This window comes from Lytechinus variegatus, chromosome 1 (assembly GCF_018143015.1).
Source record: "Lytechinus variegatus isolate NC3 chromosome 1, Lvar_3.0, whole genome shotgun sequence".
Lineage (NCBI taxonomy): Eukaryota > Metazoa > Echinodermata > Echinoidea > Temnopleuroida > Toxopneustidae > Lytechinus > Lytechinus variegatus.
The window spans coordinates 94,113,846-94,139,017 of record NC_054740.1 but is presented as its reverse complement, the minus strand read 5'-3'; the positions used below and the strand labels follow the sequence as shown (position 1 = coordinate 94,139,017).

The 25,172-nt window shown below is 37.1% G+C and overlaps 1 protein-coding gene across 1 annotated transcript in view; it reads right to left on the bottom strand.

The window, feature by feature from the left end:
* Positions 1-1,196: 1,196 nt before the first annotated feature.
* The window catches only part of LOC121405660 (trichohyalin-like), a 67,547-nt gene continuing 43,571 nt past the window's right edge, over positions 1,197-25,172 (bottom strand). The window contains exons 11-21 of the mRNA XM_041596560.1: positions 21,396-21,572; positions 19,709-19,861; positions 18,152-19,171; positions 17,449-17,820; positions 16,928-17,095; positions 15,668-15,919; positions 15,207-15,386; positions 14,727-14,813; positions 11,859-12,089; positions 8,857-8,894; positions 1,197-6,249 (exon numbers count right to left, since the gene is read on the bottom strand). Of these exons, the coding sequence (XP_041452494.1) occupies positions 4,338-6,249; positions 8,857-8,894; positions 11,859-12,089; positions 14,727-14,813; positions 15,207-15,386; positions 15,668-15,919; positions 16,928-17,095; positions 17,449-17,820; positions 18,152-19,171; positions 19,709-19,861; positions 21,396-21,572 (4,590 nt within the window). The 3' untranslated portion in view covers positions 1,197-4,337. The remainder of the gene's footprint in view (positions 6,250-8,856; positions 8,895-11,858; positions 12,090-14,726; positions 14,814-15,206; positions 15,387-15,667; positions 15,920-16,927; positions 17,096-17,448; positions 17,821-18,151; positions 19,172-19,708; positions 19,862-21,395; positions 21,573-25,172) is intronic.

The following is a 25,172-nucleotide window of genomic DNA, read 5'->3' as shown; positions in this document are numbered from 1 at the left end:
TTTCCGGACCCGTGCATTGAAATCGCTATACGGTTTAGGTTAAAGGCATCATAAAATAACGGTTGCAACTTGCAATCAGTCTTATTCAGTTGTCATTATTACGATTTTTGTAAAAGAGATGTTGGGCTTGTGGTTTAGACAGTACCAGTTGGTAAGTTGGTTGTGCAAAAATTAATTCACTTATGAGTTTTGATCGAGAAAAGTCTGATAGCACTACTTGTTTAGTTATTTGTTTGGCGTCACCCGTGGCTGTGGAATGAGGTCTAAGAAAATTTCCATTTCATCTGACCTGAATATGATAAATTCGGTTTTTAAACCATTGCTATGGTGATACCCAGAAATATTATATGTAGGCTATTTAGTGCCCATCCACCAAACGTCCATTGTTTGTACTCCTATAATAGTATAATCCATTTTCAAAAATTTGGTATGGAATCGTTGGTAATTTTGATCAAGGATTGTTCGATAATTACGCTTGATTTTTTTTTAATTCACGTTCCCTAACCTCTTTTTTCTGTTTTCTACAACCAGAATTGCAGCACGTCCAATGTACAGTTAACAGTAATTTCCCAAATATAAGGTTGTAAATATTATTACTAACAAGGAGCGGCGCCCATGGGCAATGATGGGTGGGGAGGGGGTGACCTCATATGCTTTTCAAGAAGAATAAGGGAGGAAGGCGGAAGGAAAAATGGAAGAAACAAAAAAAATATCAACTATGAAATACGTTTCCAAATTGTAGGGCGTTGGCCCCCTCCGCTCTTTTGTCATTCCATCCTCTCAAATCTAACCATTCTTACGATTAAACTTAAAGAGGTGAATTCTTTCCAATCAACATCAATGTGTCAAATGAGCCCTTATCCATACTTTTATCAACAAATGTATAATTTTAGAAATAACATCTGATTGTGGTTTTATTGGAAGTTCAAAACCGTTCCGTTAACCCTGTGACTTTCATGTTTATTGTTAGATGATGCGCTGCCTATCTTAACATTTAGGATTGGATATTCCGAGGATCGATTCCCGGCTCGGCACCTATGCCCTTGAGCAAGGCATTTTATGCACATTATTGCTTTATCGTATATCAAATAAATGAAAATGCTATATGCATTATGAATACCAATGTGTTGTCTTGTTAAAAAAATATAATCATCTACGTATAAATAGCAATAAAACACACAGCAACAAAAGTACTATTTTCATACAAAAAGCACAAATGTGCCTTTATTGATTAGTCATTCAGTTTTTTTGAAACGTTTTGTTGTAATTACCGGAATCAAAATGATATTGTATATGGCATATTGTCATATTTCATTCTACACAGATGATTAGAAATGATTTTACAAATCATGTAGTTCATAAAGCCTTACAACAGAATCTTAAAAAAAGAAAGAGTATAGTCAAAACAATTAAGAACGATCTAAATAGGAAAATCAAAATGAACATAGCAACCACGTCTGCAATGAAAAGACAGTCAAAGCATGAGCGTCATAAGTCTGTAATGATTTTCATTAATTTTGTCCATTATTTTCTTTTCCTTGACACTCGGTTATCAGTAATTTATTCATTTTTCATCTATGTATTTCCAAATAAAAAAAGTTAATAATTCTTGCCTAAAAATTCAACCAATCAATGTATCGGGCGTTTGGATCCCATGATATATAACAATGATAGCTGGTGGCAATATGTTAATAATAAAAATCTACTGACATCGTGATATTTTATTAGACTAACCTCAGACTGAATACACTGTAAAACAACATGGTGTTGAATAGAAAACACTGCTGTACGAGCACTGCACCATCGGGTATGAAATACACCATGGAATATAACACCGAATAGTGTCGATACAATACTCATATTAAACACCAATACATTTAACACTGCTGTTGAATGCTCGGCCCTAACACAACACTGATTGGTGTGGATTTACACTGTTTGTTTGGAGTATGCTAACGTTGGAAAGCCGGAAATACAGAGACACCAGACCATTGCCATTAGTCAGTAGAAGTTGGTCATTGCTCTTGACATTCTGTTTTAAGTGGGTAAAATAATCGGCATATCTACCAATTACATATACATGTATAGCTAGAAAATATCTAAAAATCTTTGATAATTTTACAATTAGGTGAAACAATTTAATGAAAGATACCACGTGACCTTGCAGGATTTTAAAGTGACATCATTTGGCAGCTATATCACTTGATAAATTTTGTCTTTGGTTCATTTCATAATTGAATTTCATGGAATGGGCGACCGTGAAAGATTACTATGCAGTGTTGCGTTAAAAATTGTACAATTTAGTCTATAATTTCCTATAAGACAATTATTGCAAACAATAATATAAGTCTAATTGAAAAAAAAAGATCTTCCTCATAATGTCCTGATGAAGAACAACTTTTGTTTTTCAAAGACCGTGACCAATTTATGAAAACTGAATAAACATTGAAAATAATATAGTTTCTATTACAATAAAATATTCACACTTCTCAAATGAACGGTTGACAGCAAAGTGGTGGTTAAAATTTGGTACGTAAAAGTAAAATGTAAAATGTGAATACTAGTGTACTAAATAATCTGAATAAGTATTTGTAACATAATTTAAGACTTACACATAACATAAATTTCAACTTACACACAAAAAATGAGCGAGAAAATCTTCCACGATAATAAAAACAGAATTTACACCATACCAAAATATGAACTACTGTTTCATCTATGATGACATTTATGTACAGTTGACTGTAGTCTTATGAATACGTTTAAAACAGTCAAATTTCAATAAATAACAAAGTAATGTACATTCAACATTATATGAAGATTAACTTCCATAATTAAGTACAATGAAGTCAGACTAATCATTTCTCAGCGAATTCTAAGCTCCTACGAACGCATGTTATCGAGAATTACTTATTCTAGTTCAAAAGGAAATTCGCAACTTAATTTGTTTCTCAAGGTTTTATCTATGTTAAAATGCCACTTAGAAAATTGAAGAAAAAAGAACAATTGTAAGACATGAATAACAAGAATACATTTTGCGATCAATTCATCTAAGCGAGCACGCTTGCAACACAACATTTTTTAACCAAATAAAACGGGGACAGACACAGAAAATTTGGGAAATTACTTTGCGTTCAATGTTCAACAAATATGAACAAATTACTTAACATTATATAATTTTCAGATGAATAATATATTGAAAAAGCAATAACTTTCAAAGGATAGCGGTTTATTTGTGTCAGCACATGCATGAGATTGGTGATCTAGCCAAACCTATACATTAATTAGTCCCCTGGTGCACGAAAATGAATAAATAAAAGAGAGAAAGAGAGTGGAATACAAAACGAAAAGCAGTGGGTGGATTTTGGTCAAAGCAACTTATTGGTCTTAATACTATCAAGCAAAATATTGGTCTACATACTAAAAGCAAAGAGGAAAGATTGAAGTTCAACTAACGTATTCAAACAATAGCAATGGCGTGCCTATTCTAATTGATTGCAAAGGAATTCAATGACAAAATCAAACATTTGGAATGCAAACGACAATCACGAGTATTTTTAGGGTCTCTCCCTCTCTTTCTTGAGCGATTATTATAAAAAGAATGATTTGACCGAGCACATAAACATACAATATGGCCTGGAAAAGTCAAACCTTGCCAACTACTGCACTCAACTGAGAAGTTCACATATAAAGCAATTTGACAAATTAAACACATCCTTATTTTACAGAGTGAGTGGGCTACATTTTTGCTTGTCTATAAACAAACTAAACAGAAGAGACCCTTCATCAAGCCGCTTAAAAACTAATAGTCCCGAGACTGAAAAACCAACAACACAATGTGAAGACATCCCGAATACTCCAATATAGCAAGCCTGCAGCTATAAATTGCACATTAACCAGCTATGATATAACTTAAAATCCATTCAATTCATGCAATATTGCTGTAAGAATATCTAAATCTAAGTTTATATCACATTAGACAAGTAAAACTAATCAGGATCATAAAAATATCTCTTCTGCATGGTTGTAGAAAGGTTTTTACATGCATAGACGACAAACCTCATCAATTCACAATCAACGTTTTCTGTATTATCGCCAATATCTGTCTCTGGTACAGACTTCAGGCTTTCTTTGTTTCACTCACAATTTTATACCAACAGATTTACCTTAAATCAAAATGGCTGATGAATTCAACTCGCAGTTCATCTTTTCTCCTTTTTATTTTTTTAATAGAGATTGTTAATTGAAATCAACGTTTGGTATTTCTGCAAAAATTAATTACTTTAGTAACGACACAGAATACATTAAAGTTCAATAAATTGAATACTGAAATGCTATTATTTTTTAGAAGACTTAGATGAAAACTTGCTCTTCTTAGGTTTGGTTGCCGGCTGGGTTCCCATTCTTTGCTGTTGGGGTATGCTGACAGCAGGACTTGCACTCCATGGAGAAGCTTTGCTGGGTGGTTGATGAGACGACCTAGTACTTGTACCAACATCTGATTTGCTAGATCCAGAACTACCTTTAACAGTGCCACCTGAAGCCCCCTTAGCACCACTGCTACTGCTTGCCCGTGAGCTGCTACCAGTCGCTCTTGACTTGGTTGATGATGTAGGTGCTGAGGAAGCTCCTGAAGATGTTGTAGGATGTTGTTGAACAGCGGCCGTAGCGTTGTTATTATTATTTGATGTCTTTCGCTCTTGTGCGGCCACCTGAGATTTCAAGGATTTGTTAGAGGTTGGAGATGGCGCTTCAGAGAAAAACTGTGCCCGAGCAGAGCGCGGAGACACTCGCTTCCCTCTTTCGCTTCCATGCTTTGGGGATTCTGGAGGAGTCTTATCAGATAATGGTGGCATAGGTTGTTTAGTTTGTGCCTGGAGTTGACTCTTTGTTCTTGGTAATTGTCCAGGTATATGAGTTAGAGGGCCCTCGCCGAAAGACCCTAGCTCACTCGGTGGTATAGGTACATTATACGACTTTCCTCTGGGAGGTTCAGTAGACACTCCCCTAGCAGCAGCAACGGTCGGACTAGTCGCAACGGACGGTTTGCTGGTTGTTCCATTAATATGTTTTGGTAAAAGAAAACCAGGCGGAGGGTTTGGGTAAGGAGAAGTACGACCTAAACTGTCTCCCTCGCTCGAGGTTTTTGATTTTCTATCTACATTAGCACACATAGATTTAGGACGTTCTGAGGATCTACTCTCATGCGCTCTAGCGATTTGTGGTGATGCTCCACTAGCGGCCCTACTATCACCTGGTAGTCGACTGTCTGATATTGAAGGTGATAACTGGCGATTAGTTGGACTCCGTGCTACGAGTTCACTGTCTGTGTGTCGTTCACTATCGGTGTCTGACACACAAGGAGAGTCTGTACTAGCTGAGCGTCTCTGGAGTGCAGGAGCAGAACCACTTGGCGACGGCTGGCTACCTTCAAACATCATCTTAGTAGACATTACGCGATTTTTATCAAGTTCTGCTAACCGAATTTGTAGATCAACGCGAGAAGGGCTTTCACTGCGGGGTCGAGCGGTTTTACGGTCAGTCTCTCGCAGAAGACCCATTACGTCAAACCGTCCTTGCTTCACTACGATAGTTGGTTTATCAGCGTCATGTCGCCGATCGCTTACAGACCTAGTGATGCTTACTTGTGGTGGTCTTCTAGAGGTGCTGCTCCCAATCTGAGACACATCAGGGGTGGAAGACGCAACTGGCACTTTAGATTCTTGAACCGTTGTTTTGGATTCCTGGACAATCTCTGTCACCGTTGTTTTCTTTCCCGACTGCGCACTATCTTTGTCAATAATAGTCACATGTGGAATCTTCCCAAAGTGCGTTTCTTGACATTTTTCACGTTCAGTTTCTTCGATTTTAGTCGTGGGAGGTGCCTGCGTTCTCCTTTCTTTGGTTTCAGTGACAACCGTCTTCACTGTTGTCGAGGCTTTGGTGGGTTTCGTTGTGGCTATCTCTAGCCCGCCCCCTACGGGGTCCGATGAGATAACTTTCACCGGGCTTCGAGGGCTTTTTGTGGGTGATGAAGTCAATACCTCTGCACTCCTTGACTGTGATCGTCTACTTTGTAGATACTCTCCTTGTGTTTGTTGTCTTGGAGTGGTAGCTGCTTGTGACGTCATCCTGGATGAAGTACTGCTTGATGACTCATCTTTTTGGCTAAACTGTCGTGGTGGTTTGGCGGGTGGTTTGGGTGGAGGACCACTGTCTCGTCGTGTCATGTCCGACTGGGACTTGGATCTGTGTAACAATTACAAAGACAAGGATAGGTAAAATACAACAAAAAAATCCTGATTTACTAACATACATTTTTTTTCCTTTAAATTCAGCTGTGATGAATACAAAATTGAGCACATCAATATTTGCAGTATCTTTACATAAAACATTAATGATGATGATGATAATAATAATAATGATAATAACAATAATAATAATGATGATACTAATAATATTGATAACAATAATAATAACAATAGAAATAAAAACGATAATACCATTTAGAGGATATTGATTACATTCGGGTGTGCAATCGTCCCAAACATGTTCCATTTTAAAAGGTAAAATAAAAATAATCGTTCCCCTTTTTCTAAAGTGGATCTCCAAATGAATACCAATTTACAGCAAACATTTAAAAGAATATCTCTCTGTAATTATTCTGAACCTCTTCCTGAACTACTAAGGCACAAATCAATATTATCTGAAGAGATCTTTAAAAAAGGGACCAATACGGGCGGCACAACCCCGAGTACTCAAACTTCAGAATACAGCCCTGTCTATCAAATCTCATTTTGAATAATTCCCTTAAAATGTTTTACATTCAAAGGTACCATTTTGTGAAAAATTTCATAACTTCAAGTTTTGTGATCATAAAAATGTTCAATGTGGCAATTGGCAATCCAAAAAGCCAGAAACCTGGATGACCGCGATAAATACTGTCACTGCCGCAACACAAATACTTCCATGTTTACTCCAACTATTATGCCCACAACTATACAATTATTCTACTACTACTACTACTACTACTACTACTACTACTACTACTACTACTACTACTACTACTACTACTACTACTACTACTACTACTACTACTACTACTACTACTACTACTACTACTACCACCACCACCACCACCACCACCACCACCACCACCACCACCACCACCACCACCACCACCACCACCACCACCACTACTACTACTACTACTACTACTACTACTACTAACTACTAACTACTACTACTACCCCTACTACTACTACTACTACTACTACTACTCCTATTACTACTAACTACTACTACTACCCCTACTACTACTACTACTACTACTACTACTACTACTACTACTACTACTACTACTACTACCCCTACTACTACTACTACTACTACTACTACTACTACTACTACTACTACTACTACTACTACTACTACTACTACTACTACTACTACTACTACTACTACTACTACTACTACTTCCACTACTACTACAACAACTACTACTACTACTCCTTCTACTACTACTACTACTACTACTACTACTACTACTACTACTTCTACTACTACTACTACTACAAGACTACTACTACTACTACACTGTAAAAAATGAAGTGCTTATTTAGCACTTACAGTGCTTGTATAGTGACTGCACTACGAGTGCTGATTTTCTAGTTCAAATTTAAACTAGAAAATCAGCACTCGTAGTGCAGTCACTATACAAGCACTGTAAGTGCTAAATTAGCACTTCATTTTTACAGTGTACTGCTACCACCACCACCACCACCACCACCACCACCACTACTGCTGCTACTAACACTACTACCACCACCACCACTACCACTACTGCTGCTACTAAAACTACTACTACTACTACTACTACTACTACTACTACTACTACTACTACTACTACTACTACTACTACTACTACTACTACTACTACTGCTGCTGCTGCTGCTGCTACTGCTACTGCAACTACTACTACTACTACTACTACTACTACTACTACTACTACTACTGCAACTACTACTACTACTACTACTACTACTACTACTACTACTACTACTACTACTACTACGACTACTACCGTTGCTGGTGGTGGTGCTACATCTACAATCATAATATTTCTACTACTACTTTTACTACCCTGACGTCAGCGAAGATGATTACCTTTCTAATTACTTCATATACAACCACTTCTACTGGAAAATTAATTGATAAGTAGAATAGGCTATAAGACATGTCGTTGAGGGGAGAGAAAGAGTTATATTTATCTTTTATAATTTTAGATTTTCTATGCTTTATCCGAGAAACGGGATGATTTTTAGTTCATAGTAGGTCCTAGAGTTTCAAACAATTGTCAAAGTTTTACAAATACCTTTACTCGAATTTTGGTTAGTTGTAAAATATTTTTTGTAATTCATGGATGTAGCATGATTATGTTCCTTAAAATGGACTGGATAACTAATGAAGCAAACTAATATGAGTTTTGAAACTGGTCCGAACTAAATAGAGGTGTCTATTTCAGTTCTTATGTGTAATCTCTATTTTTCTACAATCTACAGATTGTGTTTTAATCGATTCATAGTGTACCTATCATGCCTGGAGATGGTGCACAAATTACCTCTTTAGTTTGAGGGCGTATTGAGTTTGAATTCTCTCCTGATAATTGGTCAAATCATCTTTGACCATTGCTAGTTGCCTGAGCGCCTAGATAATCAAACAAAATCATCGAACGAGGAAAAAAAATAAAGACATATGTACATGGACAGCACAATCAGACACGACACACAGAGATGAAATATGTACAGATATGACGCAAATCCACACAGATGAGACTAGTCTAGATATAATTCCTACCTTCCTTCATTTCCAGTACGTGCAGATGGACTGGCATTCTGGTCACGTGACAACCATGTGATAGACGATGCAGTGAAAGGGGAAAGGAGAAAAGGGTGAACGAAATAATGCAATGTTAGTCATTAACTGGGCATGCTATAAATCAATGTGACCACTACAACTCTAACATTACGTGATGTAATCTACGGTTATGCTCATATCATGGACCTATCATCAACAAAGAAGAACGTCACCCCCGGGTTTTTAAGTCCCTTAAGTGATTACTTAACATATCCCTCCTAACTTTCAGACAAGCAACAGAGAGAACAAAAAATAAATAAATAAAAGAGAAAACACAGAAAAACGTGATAAGGGGGGGGGGGCAGAAAGTGAAAGTCTTGGAGTTGAATAAAGTGAGAGGAAATTGAAATGGTTTTATTATCTTAAAAGAACAAAAAAGAGAAAGGGTGTGACGAATACGGGTACAAGGAGGGTGTCAGGTGTACGAGGTCAAAACATTTTCAAGGGGAAGGTAAGGAGAGCAGAAGCTAAAGAAGCTAGGACTAAACAATACGAAGGACTGCATTAGTGGCTATAAAGGCATCCGGATTACACCAACGAATTTCCATGGTATACAGTATAAGCAAGGGAGAAGAGGGGGAGCCGACCAAGCGTGGAAGTTCAAGTAAACTTTTATTCTGTGAGCCGCATTTTTGTGCATTTTGATAGTGGAAATAAAAATAAAAGAACACCGAACGTTATTACTATTATTATTTATTGTTATTCTGTTGGCGTCACCTGTGCCTGGGAGGTGAAAGGCGAACTGAATCACTGTGACCTGCATGTATCTCCTCCTGGTATAATTGATTTGGGGAGTACAGGTGAACCACTACACCGCTTGGCCACTTGGAAGATGTGTTAATTTTCATGCGAGTTTCAAATCAATAAACAGTGTTTTGTGTTCTTTAAATGGAAGGGAAATGTGTGATGTAACACTCCACTGAAAATTGTTTTTCTTTTTTTTCTTTATTTTTTTAATTTTTGCTCCCCCTCAAAATACCATGGTACTTGCCCCCCGCCTCCCCCCGATACACCACTGGATGAGATTTACCATAGAAAATGAGAAAGGAGAACAGCAAAGAAAAATAAGGAAGAAAAAACCCAACAAGACAAAAGTGACAGAGCAGGAAAATAAAGACAATAGTGGAATACAAAGTCTGCTAATTTTGATATTAGTGACAATGGCGATTTGGAACTTCATCTAATCATTAAGGTGTGGAGACATGAGCGTCGAGCCTTCTTCAAATTCATTTTATTAAAAGAACAAACATATATAAGGTGCTCATTTCCACCCAATAAGAACCCATTTTATAGTACTAGTAACTGAGGCAGGCAGGATTATCATATACAATAGATGACGACATCAAACTACTATATTCACCAGCTTTATCACATTTCATACAGGAATGAATGGGGGACCACTAATATCACATCAAAAAGAGTCGTTCAGAATACAAAATGATATAACATTATATAAACATAAATGTGAATAGAATAACAATATAATCAAATTTTAATAACAACACCATGCATGACCCATAGAGAAATAAATAATATCCATGCCGAAAGATTGTAAGAAAAATTGCTTGTAATCAGTGCATATTATGAGATAAAAATATGAAATCAAAGCTGGTGTGAATGCATATAATCATCATAAATACTTTGGGTGTGAAAATGTGTCATTACAAAATTAAGGCAATGGTATCACACTGGCAAATTACAAGAAAGGATGAAATAATAATTGATTATTGCCCTTTGTAAGTATATATTATGATCGGATTACTTACAAGGAAGCTACCCTCGATATTGATTTGATTTTGAAAGGATTACAAAAAGAGGTTATCACTATATGAATTCAAATTAACTAGCATATAAATATTATAACACTCTTTCGTAATTTATTTGAAACTTTGAGAAAGTTCTGACTCCATCTTAATTCTTTTAAATGACTGGAATTTAAATAGATTTAATTAAAGTAAAATTGAAAAGAAAAAAATAAAGGTGCAATATTTTCATTAAATACTGCATCAATTCTGAAAGGACTATGATCAGAAATAAAGTGACGTTTATAAATGGAATGATAATAAAAATTTAGGAATAAATATTTTGTTCATGTTTGATATTAAGTGCTTTCATATAGGTATGTGATAAGTGGTTAATCACAGACATGAATAATAGGAGATTATGGATAAGATTTGATATTAAATATTGATTAATATGAAAACGGACAGAGCAAAAAAGGTAATAAAACCTGGGACAATAAAATACAAAACATAAAAGATTATGCAACAGCTTTCCCTAAATATCAAAATATTAATTTCAAGAAAGAAAGTAAAGCGTGAGACTGCAGGTGGGAAAGCATATTCTCCAATATCCAGCAGAAATAAAGGTTTATATTTTGTTATAAACCCCTCTGCCCTTCTCTCTTACTGCATTGTCTTTATATTTGATGATGAGTAGGTTGATTAGCAGCTTACTCTCGCACATTCTATTTTCATTAGTAATAGCCTTTGTCTACACCTCCAAAGAAAACAATCGAACTCTTTTTTCACTTTTGTTCACTGATTTTTATATTTCAGCTCCAATTATTGCTTGCTTTCTATTCTGTGAAAACAAAATTGTATCCAGGTAGGGCGAAACTTGCTTGTATTGTCAGTTTTCACAGAGGACAACGAATAAGCTAAATATTTTGTTTCCGTTCAGTTTTTATTGATAATATTTCAATACAGACGCAGAATATTACATATATTTGAATAGTATGTTCCAAAAAGGTTGTTAAACAAATCGGTAGCGAAATATTAATCCACATTCCTTATTTCTCATGTTGGCAGTGTGATGGGCAGAGAGGACATTGGAATAAAAGAATATTTTCATCATAGCCATTTTTCCAGAATGATTTTGACATTTTTGTAGGATGGAAGCAAAGGATGACATAGAAAAAAAAGAAAGAAAGTAAAATGAACCTCATCGAGTGTAAATGTTGCTGGTCTTTCGGATGTCGAATGTCTATGGGTAATAACCGGAGTTGAACCGGAGTTAACCACATCATTTGACTTCTCAGCTGCAGCAGTACACACATTGGAAGGCTCTGAAACCTGTTTACGAAGCTGCCGATAGATGGCGTTGTTCTCTTCAGCGGGAGGTGGTGCCTTCTGAAGTGGTTTGGTTTCCGTTGTCTTGACAACGGTTTTTTGCTGTGATTTGGAGTAAAAATATGATAGCCTCGAAATAGCATGGATGAAATGAAGCAATGCAATATAGTATGAAGCAATGAATTATAAGGGAAGATAATCTCTCAAGAATGTAAGCGACATATTTAAACAACATTATCAGTTAAAGGTAAATGCTAGTTTTGGTAACGATATCAAAATGAGTTCATACAGAATCTAATGAAATGACTACCAAAGTGTCTGTTTGTATAAATAACGAATATGTGCCAAAGGATTCTGGAAGAAATTGTGTAATTGCTGAGAAATTAGCATATAAGCACAAGATTTGGGTCAAGCGTCGGGCACGACATTCAAAGCATTGTCCCATGTGCGCTTATCTGTGTTGGTGATCTTCAGTGTGAATATTTTTCAGCGTAGATTTCAAGATTTCACAAAGTTCAGTTTATGTGACTGTACCAGATCTAGAACCTCGATGATATACTGACAATTAAGCCTGGTTTTACAGACTTTCTCATGAAATCAGTGTTTAATGCAACTACTGGCATTTCTCTTTAAACTGATCGTCAGGCTAAAGCCGGGTTATAATAATGATAATAATATCCAAGTCCTTTGGAAACGCACAATTTAAGACCGTAACAAACGTTCATAGTATGATATGCGATATACAAGAACTATTTATCATTATTACTTTTATCGCCTGGAGATTTTGCCTTTTCCATCTTTCATTTCATTTCATTCATTTCCATATGACTGGCTCATTAGCTCACAGAATGCCTGTGCGAAGATTTACGAATTTGGTTATCAACTTTTCATCTTCAAGATGAAAGTAAAACTAATTTTGAATTTCAGCAGTTTTGTATTATCTGTGCAGACGTGAGTTCAAAAGATCACAGTTATCGAGTTACAGGATGGTCGAAGAGAATACTGATTGCAAATATTCTTTAAGAGATCATCTTTACTTGATTATGTATGCATAAAATATGACACTTTTTCAAATAAGAGATAATTCCAAAGAACTCTGTATGTATTTTCTTTATTAAAATGGTAATTCAGCAATGAAATTCAATTTTTACAGCGATCATCAATAATGATAAAAGCAAGATTATAATTAAACACAATATAATATTAATTACATGAAAATATTTAATGCTAAACAAAATGAAGATGAACGATTTATGTCAAACTAATTATTCAATGAAAATCATGCAAAATTAAAACGGTTGTCAATATCCATCTAGAACGTTATTGACAACTTTATATATCGGCTTCATATGATGGATGTTACGAGTGGATTTTAAAGCAAACGAATTGCAATATTTTCAGCTTCAGTTAGCAAACACACAATGAAATTTGTATTGTAAGAAAAAATGCAGTGCGAATTAAATGAAAATTGCTTTCTGAATGTGGTAGAGGAAAATAATGAGGAAAGGAAAAAGATACTTCGAATTATTGCTCATGCTCATACACTATTAAATTTGCTTGGCAAATGCGAACAAATGAAAATGACACAAAATAAAGAAATATTTGTAAATTGATCCTTTGTTTAAAGTACAAAGAAAAAGTAAGGAAATGGGAAAGATTGAACGTATAGGCTTCATAACTTTATCAAATATGATTTCAAAAAGGAAGAAATTATTTAGTTATCGTATTCATTCTAGGTAAAAAAAAATAAAACCTAACTTTCCCATTTGAGAATGATTTCTCTTCAGCAAAATACTTTCATGTCCCATCCTTTGGTCTGCCCATAGAAGTACGTGTATTGCTACACACAACCGTTATATCACACGTTTCTATAGGGGAAATGTTGATTCAGATCGCGGCAATATCCAAAATCAACTCTTCAAAATAATGAAGCAAAAATACAATTTTACTCAAAAAATGTCTATGTAAACCACTATTTTATATATGATAAAATGAATTTTGAATTCCTTGCCAGTATAACAACATAAAAAACACAGAATATGGTGTTGATTTTCTGGCTGTAAAATTGGTTAAACAAAAAGAAGTTACTTGGGCACAAATAGCTGCCACCGGCACGAGTGGCCTACGGGCACAAATAGCTGCCAATGGCGTTTAAAGAGTTAATAAAACCGATTTAATAGAATCATCATTCAGTCTCATTATGATTTTAGGTATTGATACCTCATGCACGATGACGGCGGACTAATGTTATTCTGATAGGGGGGGGGGGGGGGGGCTTGTTTGACAATTGAAAGGTGATATAATTTTGTTGTAACTTGAATGATATTAGGAGCTTATATGGTTGCACTGCCCAAATATATCTTCTTTATACCCATCTTTCACTTATATCCCTCTCCCTTTTCGCCTCATTTTTTGTTCACTTTTAAAAGGAAATACATGGATCCTCTGCGCCACTCCTGTTAATAGGTACATACAAGTCTTATGCAGACAAGCCTACGAGGGGAAAACAAACTTGAGGAACGAAGAAAATAGATGATTCATTTATTACCAACACGAATAAGTACAGAAACTATACACATTATGGGAATGCATAAAGATGAAATGAACAAAACAACAAATTACGAAAAAGCATATAAAAACAACCCCTCAGAGCAAGCACATTACAAGTGATGAAAGTGAAGACAAATACACACAAAATGTTAGTAGGGGTTATTCAATACGTACTGTCTGTACACTTACGATGATTTGCTCATGTCGACCGCCATTTTGAATATCTGTTCGCGTCAGACGATCCGTTGCTTCAACAGCTCCTTTTAGATTTTGAAGCTATTGAAAAAAAAACAGAAATGAATAAATCAGCACGTCAGAAATCAACACTCTCCGTTCAAGAATTTGGATTACAAGCACCAAAGACTCTACGCTGCTTTTACATATCCAAACTAATTTTAATTTCATTTAAAAAATGTAAAGATTTAATACGGAAGTCTTAGATTATTGATGATGTAAACTATATCTTTTAAAAACCTTTAATAGTTTATTTTAAACGACTAAGTGATCCGAGGTCCCCTGAAGCGTTTTATGAGAAAACTTATTGAATGTTTTATACGAAAGTTATCAAAGTAACCGACGGACACCTGTGAGTATTGTCAGGGACGACAAACGTTCATAAAATGCTCTCCGTTGTTGATTTTTCACTTACAAACTAGCAACTTGACTTACATCTTGAATAAAGCTGTCGATTTTATTGTGTTCTAATCGTCTAGTGGCTAGACTGTCTTGCAGTCGTTTTTGTAAATCACTCCGTTCTTTCCTCCACAGCTCTCGATCTCTTTGATACCTAGCCTCTAGTTGACCGATTCGCTTGTGGCCGTCTTTAGACTTCTGCAACTCGGCACCAAGCTGAGGGAGACAAAATAGGACAGAAATAAAGTTCTATTTCGTTTTTCAAAAGAATTTATTCATGAAGGTTTAGGACTAGCAGTAATTACGATGATTGTGATCGATTTCCACGAAGATGACAAACGTTCGCCAATGGACAACATTAATCCTTGTGCCTTTAGAATGATATTTCAATGTTATGATATGAAATAGAAATCCATGAATGAGGGAAACTTGTGGGAAGTACAATAGGTAATTGTTAATTCCTACTGTTTTCTCTCTTTTCCAGTTTATTGCTTTACCTCATGAATACGTTCGGTTGACTTCCTTCGTTCGTCTTCCAGAAGTTTCTTTGCAAGGACGCCCTCTGAGCCCGACCCTTCCCTGCTCCTTTGGCTGTCTCTTCGCTCCATTTCCTTTTGCATCTCCATCACTCGGTAGTTTGCTTCTGTAAGGATCCGTTTGTGTTCACTTCGCTCCTGGTCCCAGGAGGCCTGCAGCCGTGCCTGGAGATCTTCAAGCTTAACCTTCTTTAGCTTGGTCTGCTGTTCAAGCTAAAGGAAAAGGAATTTAACTTGAAATGAAGTGGAAGCGGATATAACAAGAATGAAAAGAGCAAAGTCTTGGGGAAGATCATAAGGAATTAGGCAAAAAACCCAGAGGGTTTGCTTCTAAATGCTTTTATGAGGTGATTGCTTTGAACCATAAGCTCACATAATGTAAGCAATGAATCTTGTGAAGATCAAGTATTGCCATCACCTATCACCTTTTCCATATTTCGCCTTTTCGACATTTTGTCATAAGAGGTCGAATTGTCAGAGAGTTGCTGACATCGGTAGGTCACACAAGTAATGGCACATCATACAGTCAATACCCTGCAAAAACTCGTAAGATGCTTGGAAATTTTGTGTTGCAATACATTCGAAGAGAATGATAAACATCATTTTGCGTCAAAAGACTGCTATTTCGACATCACCAAGTGGGAAATAACATATTTCTAACTTTCATTAAGCTTAAGTTGTTGGCTTTACATAAACTTTACTGGTCACAAATTTCTACTGCAATAGAGTAATGAAGCCCTCGCGGTCGTGATTATGTACGATTATAAAGCTTCTCTTGAGTTCAGTAAAATGGACAAACCAATAACATGGTAGGCCTACAGGTGGAAAGGGTTCTTCATCTACACGTTTGGGATGGGGTCGTTTTCACATATCACCCTCTAACAGTGGGAATCATACATTATGATCCATAACTTCCTTTAAGGATACAATCTACCTTTATACAGGATAATCAACCAATATTAAGTGGAGATTTTGAGGTTAATGAATCATGGATGGGCAGAAGACTATCCCATCCTCATTTTAACCACATTCGGACGTCCTATAACAATTGCAAGGTTTTATCACTTAGATGAAATATTCTAGGAAGGTAGTATGATCCCTCTGACACACTTTCACGCCCGTAAAATCTTAATCTTCAAAGTGGATTGGCACCCTTGAATGTCTCCTTACAAAGATGAGCAGCTGATAAAAAAACACTATGTAATTATTAACGTTACGTACCCGAGCGATCTTGGCCATCATCTCATTACGAGATACCTCCCAGCCTGCTTTCTCGCTGGCATAACTCTTCTGTAAGATCTCTCTTCTATGTTTCTCTTGACTCAGGCTTGTTGCTAGCTTCTCTTTCTCTTGTTGAGCATTTTCCAAGACTTGACGAGACCTCTTGGCCTGAAATCAAGAGACCGATATGACAGATGATCTTCAAATGAAAAGTAGTTTTCTCAAAAAGACTTCGAATTCTACTAAACAGGTATATTAAACAAATCTATATTTTGTCCTTGGGATGGAAATCTTATCAGAAACAATAAAAAACAAACGCCCGACATTCCATTATGGCATATAATTGAAACTCATTCAATTCATATACATGCATTAGCTGTCTCCTAATAAATTCTTGGTAATGCGTACAAAATAAATAATGGTATAATGGGGATCATATTCATTGAGAAAATACAAATTATATAACAATGATGACAATGAATACGTAGGGGGATAATGAAAATAAGTATGGAAATACATACAGCGAGGTTCTCCCTCTCCTTCTCACTCCTAAGAGCCTCTTTTTCCTTGTCTGCATTATCAACAATAGTTCTCAATCGATCAAGCTCCGTCTTTGATTCGTTCAACTGTTCCTTCTGGGATTGGTAATCATTCGACTCATTCTCCAGTCGTTTCTGCAAACTCCCCACTTCGTCGTTGAAGTACTTGGTCTCCGCCTCAAGCTTGAATTTGCAGGCAGTAATCTCCGCTTTCCATACCTTCTCCTCCCGTTGGAAACGGTCTAGGATCTCGACACGGACTCGTTCCAGTCGCTTCTGCTGGTTGCTTAGCTGTGTTTGTGTTCGCTCGATTTCCTTTTGCTTGACTTGGACGGAAGATTCTTTGTCTTCAATCTAGAATGATATCAGCAAAGACAAGAAAAGAAAAACAACAAATTATTGGAGGCATTGCTGAGAAGGAAACAAAAATTTGGTTCCCGTACTGCAAGGACATCAAAGAACAATGGACGGTGTTTTGTGTTCTTCTGAAGAACATGTTAAGAATATTCCAAACAACATTCTCTAGAAATTTTGAAAAGGTCAAAATATAATTGCACTTAATTTATCTTAAAAGGAAAATATTCACAAAGATGTAGTCTCGAAGATATTTTTTTTCAAACTCCATAAACAGATAGCACTTTCTTTGCTAACTTATTCCAAAATTCCATACTTTACTAAGACGTACCTGTTGCAGTAGTCGACGCCTTTCCTCTTTGAACTTAGTCTCACCTAAACGATAAGTTTCTACAAGTTCCGTGGCTGCCTCAAGCCGTTGTCTGAGTTCATTCACCTGCCTTTTACTCTCTGACTCGCTCTTACTCAAAGAGGCTTTAAGATCTGCGATCTCTTTCAACAACTTAGCCCTTTCAGCATTCCAGGAAATTTCTTTATCCTTACGATCCTGCTGAGCTTTAGTAAGATCGTTCTTTAAATCTTCACGTTCGTTGTCCCAGGCCGACTCTCTGGCTTTGAGGGTACTGTTAAGTCTATCCACGGTATCCTCAAAGCCTTTCCTCTGTTGAGACCACTCACGCTCCTTGGTAGCCAACTTCTGTCGGAGCTGCTCCGGGTCCCTTGTCGGACTTCCCTTTGGACTTCCGCTAGGACTACCCCGTTGCTTTTCCGCGACATCTTTCTTCTGGAAGTCATCTAGTGATTTTTTGCTTTCGTCCAGATCACGCTCAAGAGATTTTAATCTTTCATTTAAATTTTCAATTTCTTTCGACTTAGTCCTCACTTCCTTTTCCAAATCATCCATTCTCATATTCTTGTCCTTCACTCTCAAGTTGAATTCTTCTTCAAATTCTTGTCTTAATCTACTAGAGTCGTTTTGCATATTATGCTCGCGTTCTTTCAGAGCGTTTTCAGCACGTTGTCTTGCTTCCTCAGCTTCGTCAAGCATAGCACTTAAAGTCCTTACACTGTTTTCTAACTGCTCTTTCTTATTCAGAACTGCTTCACTATCAGCGACTAAGTGGTCAATCCTTGTCTGTAATGGCTGGAGTATCCTCTCTAACTCATCTCGTTCCATTTGAAGATCTCGGAGCTTATCTCGCTCCATCTCGTATATTTCTCGTTCTCTTTTGATTCGCACCTCGTTTTCTGATTTCTCTTGTTCAGTGTTGGATAGTTTGGCATGCAGAATAGTTCTTTCTTGGTTCAAGATATCATTTGAAGCTTTGAGCTCCTCGTTCTGGGCAGTCAACTGGAATAAGACAAAGAGAGATGTAAACGTATCTTAAATTTAAAAATCTAATTCACAAGTTTTTGATAGGATTTCTTTGATCAAAATATTCATACTTCATAATCCCAGCACAAAAAACCCGGTATGAGCAATGACGATAGACCCGAACAACGAAACTTGAAAATATCTAAATGTACTAATTACTGCAGAGACAGCGTGTAGCTTTTAAACAAATCTAATTCAACAGCAATGGTGGACTAAAACACCTAATAACTTCTCAAACGGGGAAAGGGAAACATTCCACCTCCGGAAACCCAAATATTGTCAACTATTCTCCCCTCTATCATGTATATATTTTTGTTTGGACCAGAGAATAGCAAGTATTCTGAAGTAAACTGTCCAACAAAGTGCATGGACCACCCTCCATTGACTGATACAGATTACAACACTCAGCGAGATAATTCCTAATACAGTTACCACGAGCTACACGGAAGGAATTGATTAAAGGAAGGCAATCTCTTTGATTACACACTGATATATTCTTATTCCTGACCATACCCTTTCCATCTTGTTCTTGAGTCCATCAGCTAGTTGTCTGTACTTCCAACATTCACCATCCAATCCTTCCACCTCTGTTTCTAGACGTTGTAGAAGCTTCTGAGACTCTTCACGTTGGGAATGTACGGGACTAGATCCGGGAGTCGAGTGCTTCTGAAGAGAACAAAGTAATATGATAGGCAAGTGACGAAATAGATCGCTGAAATGTCAATATTTCTGAAAAAACAACTGATCCCTTTCCCATGTACGTTGTATAAGCAAGCATTAGTCAAGAGCATACGATGATTGCAGTTTCAGATATACGAAAAGAGCTCTTCAAATTTAAAAATGAACAATAAATGCCCTTAGTTGGTAATTCCAGATATACTGCAAACTTCTCTCTATCCACCAAAACAAAATACTTTATGTCTATCGGCAACCATGAAAATGAAATCAGAACTTGGATATTTTACTCAGCCAATGATCGTCTAGGACATATTCGCAGCTGTTGTGTTTGTATAGATAATTATCACAGTAGCTTTCAACATTTTATCCCCAATCTTCCTCATTTTGTGTTTAAATAGAATGTTTCAGTCTGTTTCTGGACATTACAGCGTAGTTTTCTCCTTGTAGAAAAGAAATCTATCAGTAAAAGGATAAGGAATTGTGTAAATTTATATATACTGATCTATAGCTCATCTCGTTGGGATTAAGTTGTAGAGGATGAAAAACAAATCCTTACAAATCAGCACATGCTCGGGCAAGGACTCGCAATTAGGTGAATGAGATAAAACGTCCTTCATAATAAATCTCCAATAGGATAGACTGGTGATTGAGATTATATGTCAAATCCTAAACCTGGAGGAAGTATCAAAATGATAGATGACTCGACTGGGAATTTATGTCTTGCAAGGTAGACCTTCTATTTAGGAAACATATCACAAGGGAAATAAATTGTGTAAACGCCCTCCCTTTCTTCACCTAAGAATACAATTTTCAACAAGCATATTCAATGTATATGCTACTGAAATTATCAATTAGAACAATGAACCCAACTTACATTTCAAACGATATATGATAGCTGTTTATCAATCTATCAATTTTTCTTTGGGTCATTTTGCCTCCGAAGAAGATTCTGCTAGGATCGAAAGCTTAGGCCCCTTTTGACTCTCTCATTTACTCCATTGGCTCTTTTTTAGATAAGCAGTTTTCAGCAGCTTCTTTTTGCCAATTTTTTTTTGGGGGGCTGGGGATTGCTAAATGATCGGTCTTTAAGATATCAATAAAACATTTTAATGTTCAAGTTTGAAAGGCATGTGCGCATTATGCAATAGATATAATATACATGATTATACTTTGTGAAAGTTGCTGAAAATGTACTGTTCTGAACAAAAACAAAATCATGGTTGGCTGTAATTATAGGAACAGTGCACGCTAATAATCATTCCTGGAAAAAAAAGAAAAAGAAAATGAAAATTTTGTTGTGTATATTGTATGATGTGATCAAATCTAAAAAAAAAACCCACTAATGATGCTTGATTTAGGGATTAATTATTCTAGAACCAATGTTCAATCATATACACAAGAGATGGATAGATATAACGTAATGATTAATCCCAAAATGATAGCTACGTATTTTGGCATATTTATCATGCAGCTGCAAAGGGGTAGGGACAATTAATGTACGGAAGATTTGTTTGTTATTTACCACATCTCCACCAGCCTGCTTTTCAAGATCAGTCATTTTGGCTTTGACCTCATCAATTCGATTGAAGAGTTGCGCCCTCTCCTGTCGCCATTTCATCCCTTCCATCTTGAGTTGTATCATAGAACTCTCTTTCTCCAGTTCATGTAAGGTATCATATCTTTCTCGTTCCTCCATAATCTGAAAGTACAGGGAAAATAAAAACATTTAATGTACACGTATAATGTGACATATCGACAGCCTCCATTTTCACTCACAGATCTCTTTAAAAGACATCGGGTATTCCACCTTAATCTCAGCACCAAGGAATTGTTTCATTCTAACTTTATTTTTATTATGGGAACATCCTGTGCTAATATGACTCATGGCGTCTTGGGGTTTCACTACCATACAGACCACATTTTCTTTCCAACTTAGGAAAAATTTAAAGGGAACTTTTCCTTTACAAATGGTAACGTAAAGGAACCATTACAAGTCATATTCACATGACGATGCACCAGGTGTTGATGGTCAAATCATTACAGAGATAGTCGAAACGGGAAGCCGATAAAAGTCAGAGATATCATCAAAATTCAAGAGGAAAAAGTATAAAGAACCAATAAAAATGACCTGTAATTAATTTGTATTAAGTGATATATTAGATATTACGTACAGTACCGAATAAGTATAAGTCCAACGACTTCGAAAATAGTATTAATTTAACATTTTTATAAGTTCATTTACATTTCTACTCTCTTCACGCCAATACATTTCAGATGAATTGAATCTCTGGAGAGCGTAGTGGAAAAAAACATCGGAGCAATATTTTGCACATTAGACACAACTTTGCAAAAGCTGTTTCCCTTTAAAGATACCCTACCATGCATTCATTTTCCCAACTCTGAAATTATATCGTCGTTTCCTTGGAAATAAATCTATAACGGAACATGAAAGTGACACGAACTCGAGGTTTCTTTCACGACAGACAAAAAGTTTGCTTAAGAGTTCAAACGTTCACAGCTACGTTTCCCTTAATTTCTCTTCATTACAATAAAATATCCCCGACTTTTTTCCCCTCTCTGTCTCTAAATTATATAAAATACAGACATGAAAAATTCCAGATATTATTGAATATAGATTAAAAAAGGACATGTACTTTTTGATGATCATATTTCAATAAACCAACAATCACGTCTTTCTGCTTTTGTATTATTCAACTTTCTTAATTGTTTTTTTTCTTTAATATCTTTCTTAATATGTTAGATTTCTTTGTTTTATTCACCGAAAAATCTATCGAAAGCAAATTGAGCAACATAACTACTAGTAACCTTTAGTCAATCATTCAGACTAATTATTTAAAAGAAGAGTACGCACATTGTTAAAAGGCTCAACGGAAATGATTCAATAATTCAAATAAAACTTTAAATCGGGTCAAATCAATCTCACGCAAGACAAATATACAAAACATTTTTTAACCAGAGATTGGGGGGAAAACAGCGGCGATAATAACCAATAAAATAATATATCTTCTGATAAGACGAAGCCATTAATTTCGTAAATTAAACAAGAGGCACTTCGTAGCGCATTTGACAGTGGGAACTGATAACTTTCCTTGATTTGGACTGGTTGAGAAGCATTGTTACAATAGTAACTGTCGGTTAAACGAGGATCTGACGGCTGAAACGTCTGACAAGTCCTTTCATTAAACACTTTATTCACACACTTAAAAAACGATAAAAAAAGATCTTCTATTCCTATGCTTCCTACATTATCATGCGGAAAGGCACACCCTTTCAAGCTAACCGTTTTAAAAATCTTATACCCACCCTTTTCTAAAACTCTCAATCGAGTGTCTCCATCCATCCATTATGAAGGCAGGAAGACATATAGGCTACCTTTACCCCAGGAGGGCACACACATCCATAAGAGGAAGAAAGATATTAAGGATACATGGGTCTATTAATGTACCAAAGTGTCTAGTTATGAAAATACTTACCATGATTTTCTTATTTACGAGATAACTGGATATACCCATTTGATTTGCTAGTTCATTACGATGAACCTGCGTGCCGAATATAGAGTACACAATTTTTCCTGCGCGCGCGCTGCATCTCCCTACCAACGCACTATCCCAAGATCGTCGCGCAATTTGGCGTCCATTTCCTCTCATGAGCCTGCGGGCAAGACATGTTGTCACACAAGGCGAGGGGTAGGAGGGAGGGTTCAAATGGGTATATCCAGTTATCTCGTAAATAAGAAAATCATGGTAAGTATTTTCATAATTTACATCAATAACTGGGATATACCCATTTGATTTGCTAGACCAACACGGATTCAACGTGAAGGGAGGCATGTCTAGACTAAGAAGTGCGTTAAAATAGGGAGATGAAGACACAAAGGCCGTTGCCTTACGGACAGGGGAGGCGATAAAGCCTCATGTGAAGAAGTCCTTAAGAGCAAGGAGTGAAGGAAAGAGGGGCGTCAATAGACGGACCTCGAGAAGTCGTGAACGACGATTCCAAGAAAGAGCCCAAGAAGAATGATACTAAGTATCATGGGCCCTCGGCCTAGTGTCAGGAGAACAACATCACCAGCTGACTAGAGCGTAAAATTCGGAATTTGTTGAAATTTTCAACAAGAATCGTGATCGGAAAACTGTAGCTTTAAGGCTCAGTAAGTGATCCATCGAACAATCTGAGAAGGCGAGAGATCTCAGAAGCCTCCGCGTGGGAGAAAGCGCCCAGAATTCGATATCCGTCTCAAATGCGTGAGGGCAGAACATCTGCAGAATTCTGATAGAGAGCTGTGGCAGAAAGTTACTAGCGGTCCGAAGGGGACTAGGAACGACGGAGAGTAGGGATTTAAGAAAACCACTCGTAAGGCAGTCAAGGGTCGAGAAAGCGACTGAGTGCCATCCTTTTAATAAGAAATACCGCGGACCTGCTGCCTATGTAGAATAAAGCAGTCTGGTTAAAATAGCTCAACCGGGCGTGTCAGAGAAACAGCGCGGTACACATCACGACAAAAGTGTGATAGACCGAGTGATCGAGAGAGAACTCAGGATCCCCTTTCTCCCGTACTGATCGAAGCACCCATCTGAGGGTGCAGTGCCCGCGGTGGAAGAGGTGGCTTGGCTCAAGCCACCATTGCCGAGAGAGCCCGTGAGGCTAGGCTGCGATGGATGACCGCCGGGCGGGGGAATCCCTAGCAGCAGCAAGTGTACGCCAGAGGGAGCTGGCGAAAAGTCTCTGTCATGATCATACGTGAAGGCGACAATCAAGAGATGTTCTAACGAACAGACATCGCCAGATATGATACCTCAACAGTACGTTCCCAACGGAATCGAATGAGGTAGCAACGGCCCTGTCCTATCAAGTTAGGGACGGAAACTGGCTAAGAGTGTCGATGTCCTCGCTTGAAGAAACAAGCGAAGGAGGGAGACTTGAGGAAAATAAACACAAAAATTTCCATCAGTCTGCGGTGAGAACCAGTTGTTTATGAAAACAGCCACAAGGCCTGGTCTCTCAGGTGATCGTAAGAGCAAGCACCGCCGGCGCCGGTTGCGGCAGCGTGGAACAGTCCGATATCGGAGAATAAGGAGTTCCAAAAAGCTGCGGGGGGCGGCAAAAATGACGCCCTAAGCAGTGGGGGATGAGCATCTAAGTTTCTAAAAGAAGAACTCCAGTGAAGTAAATCACTTACATGGAGAGACTCATCCGCAGTCGGCCCGAGAAAAAGCGGGTCGTAGTGATTGTGGTTAGGTAGGCATAAGCATACATGCATCCACGGTTACATCATCCT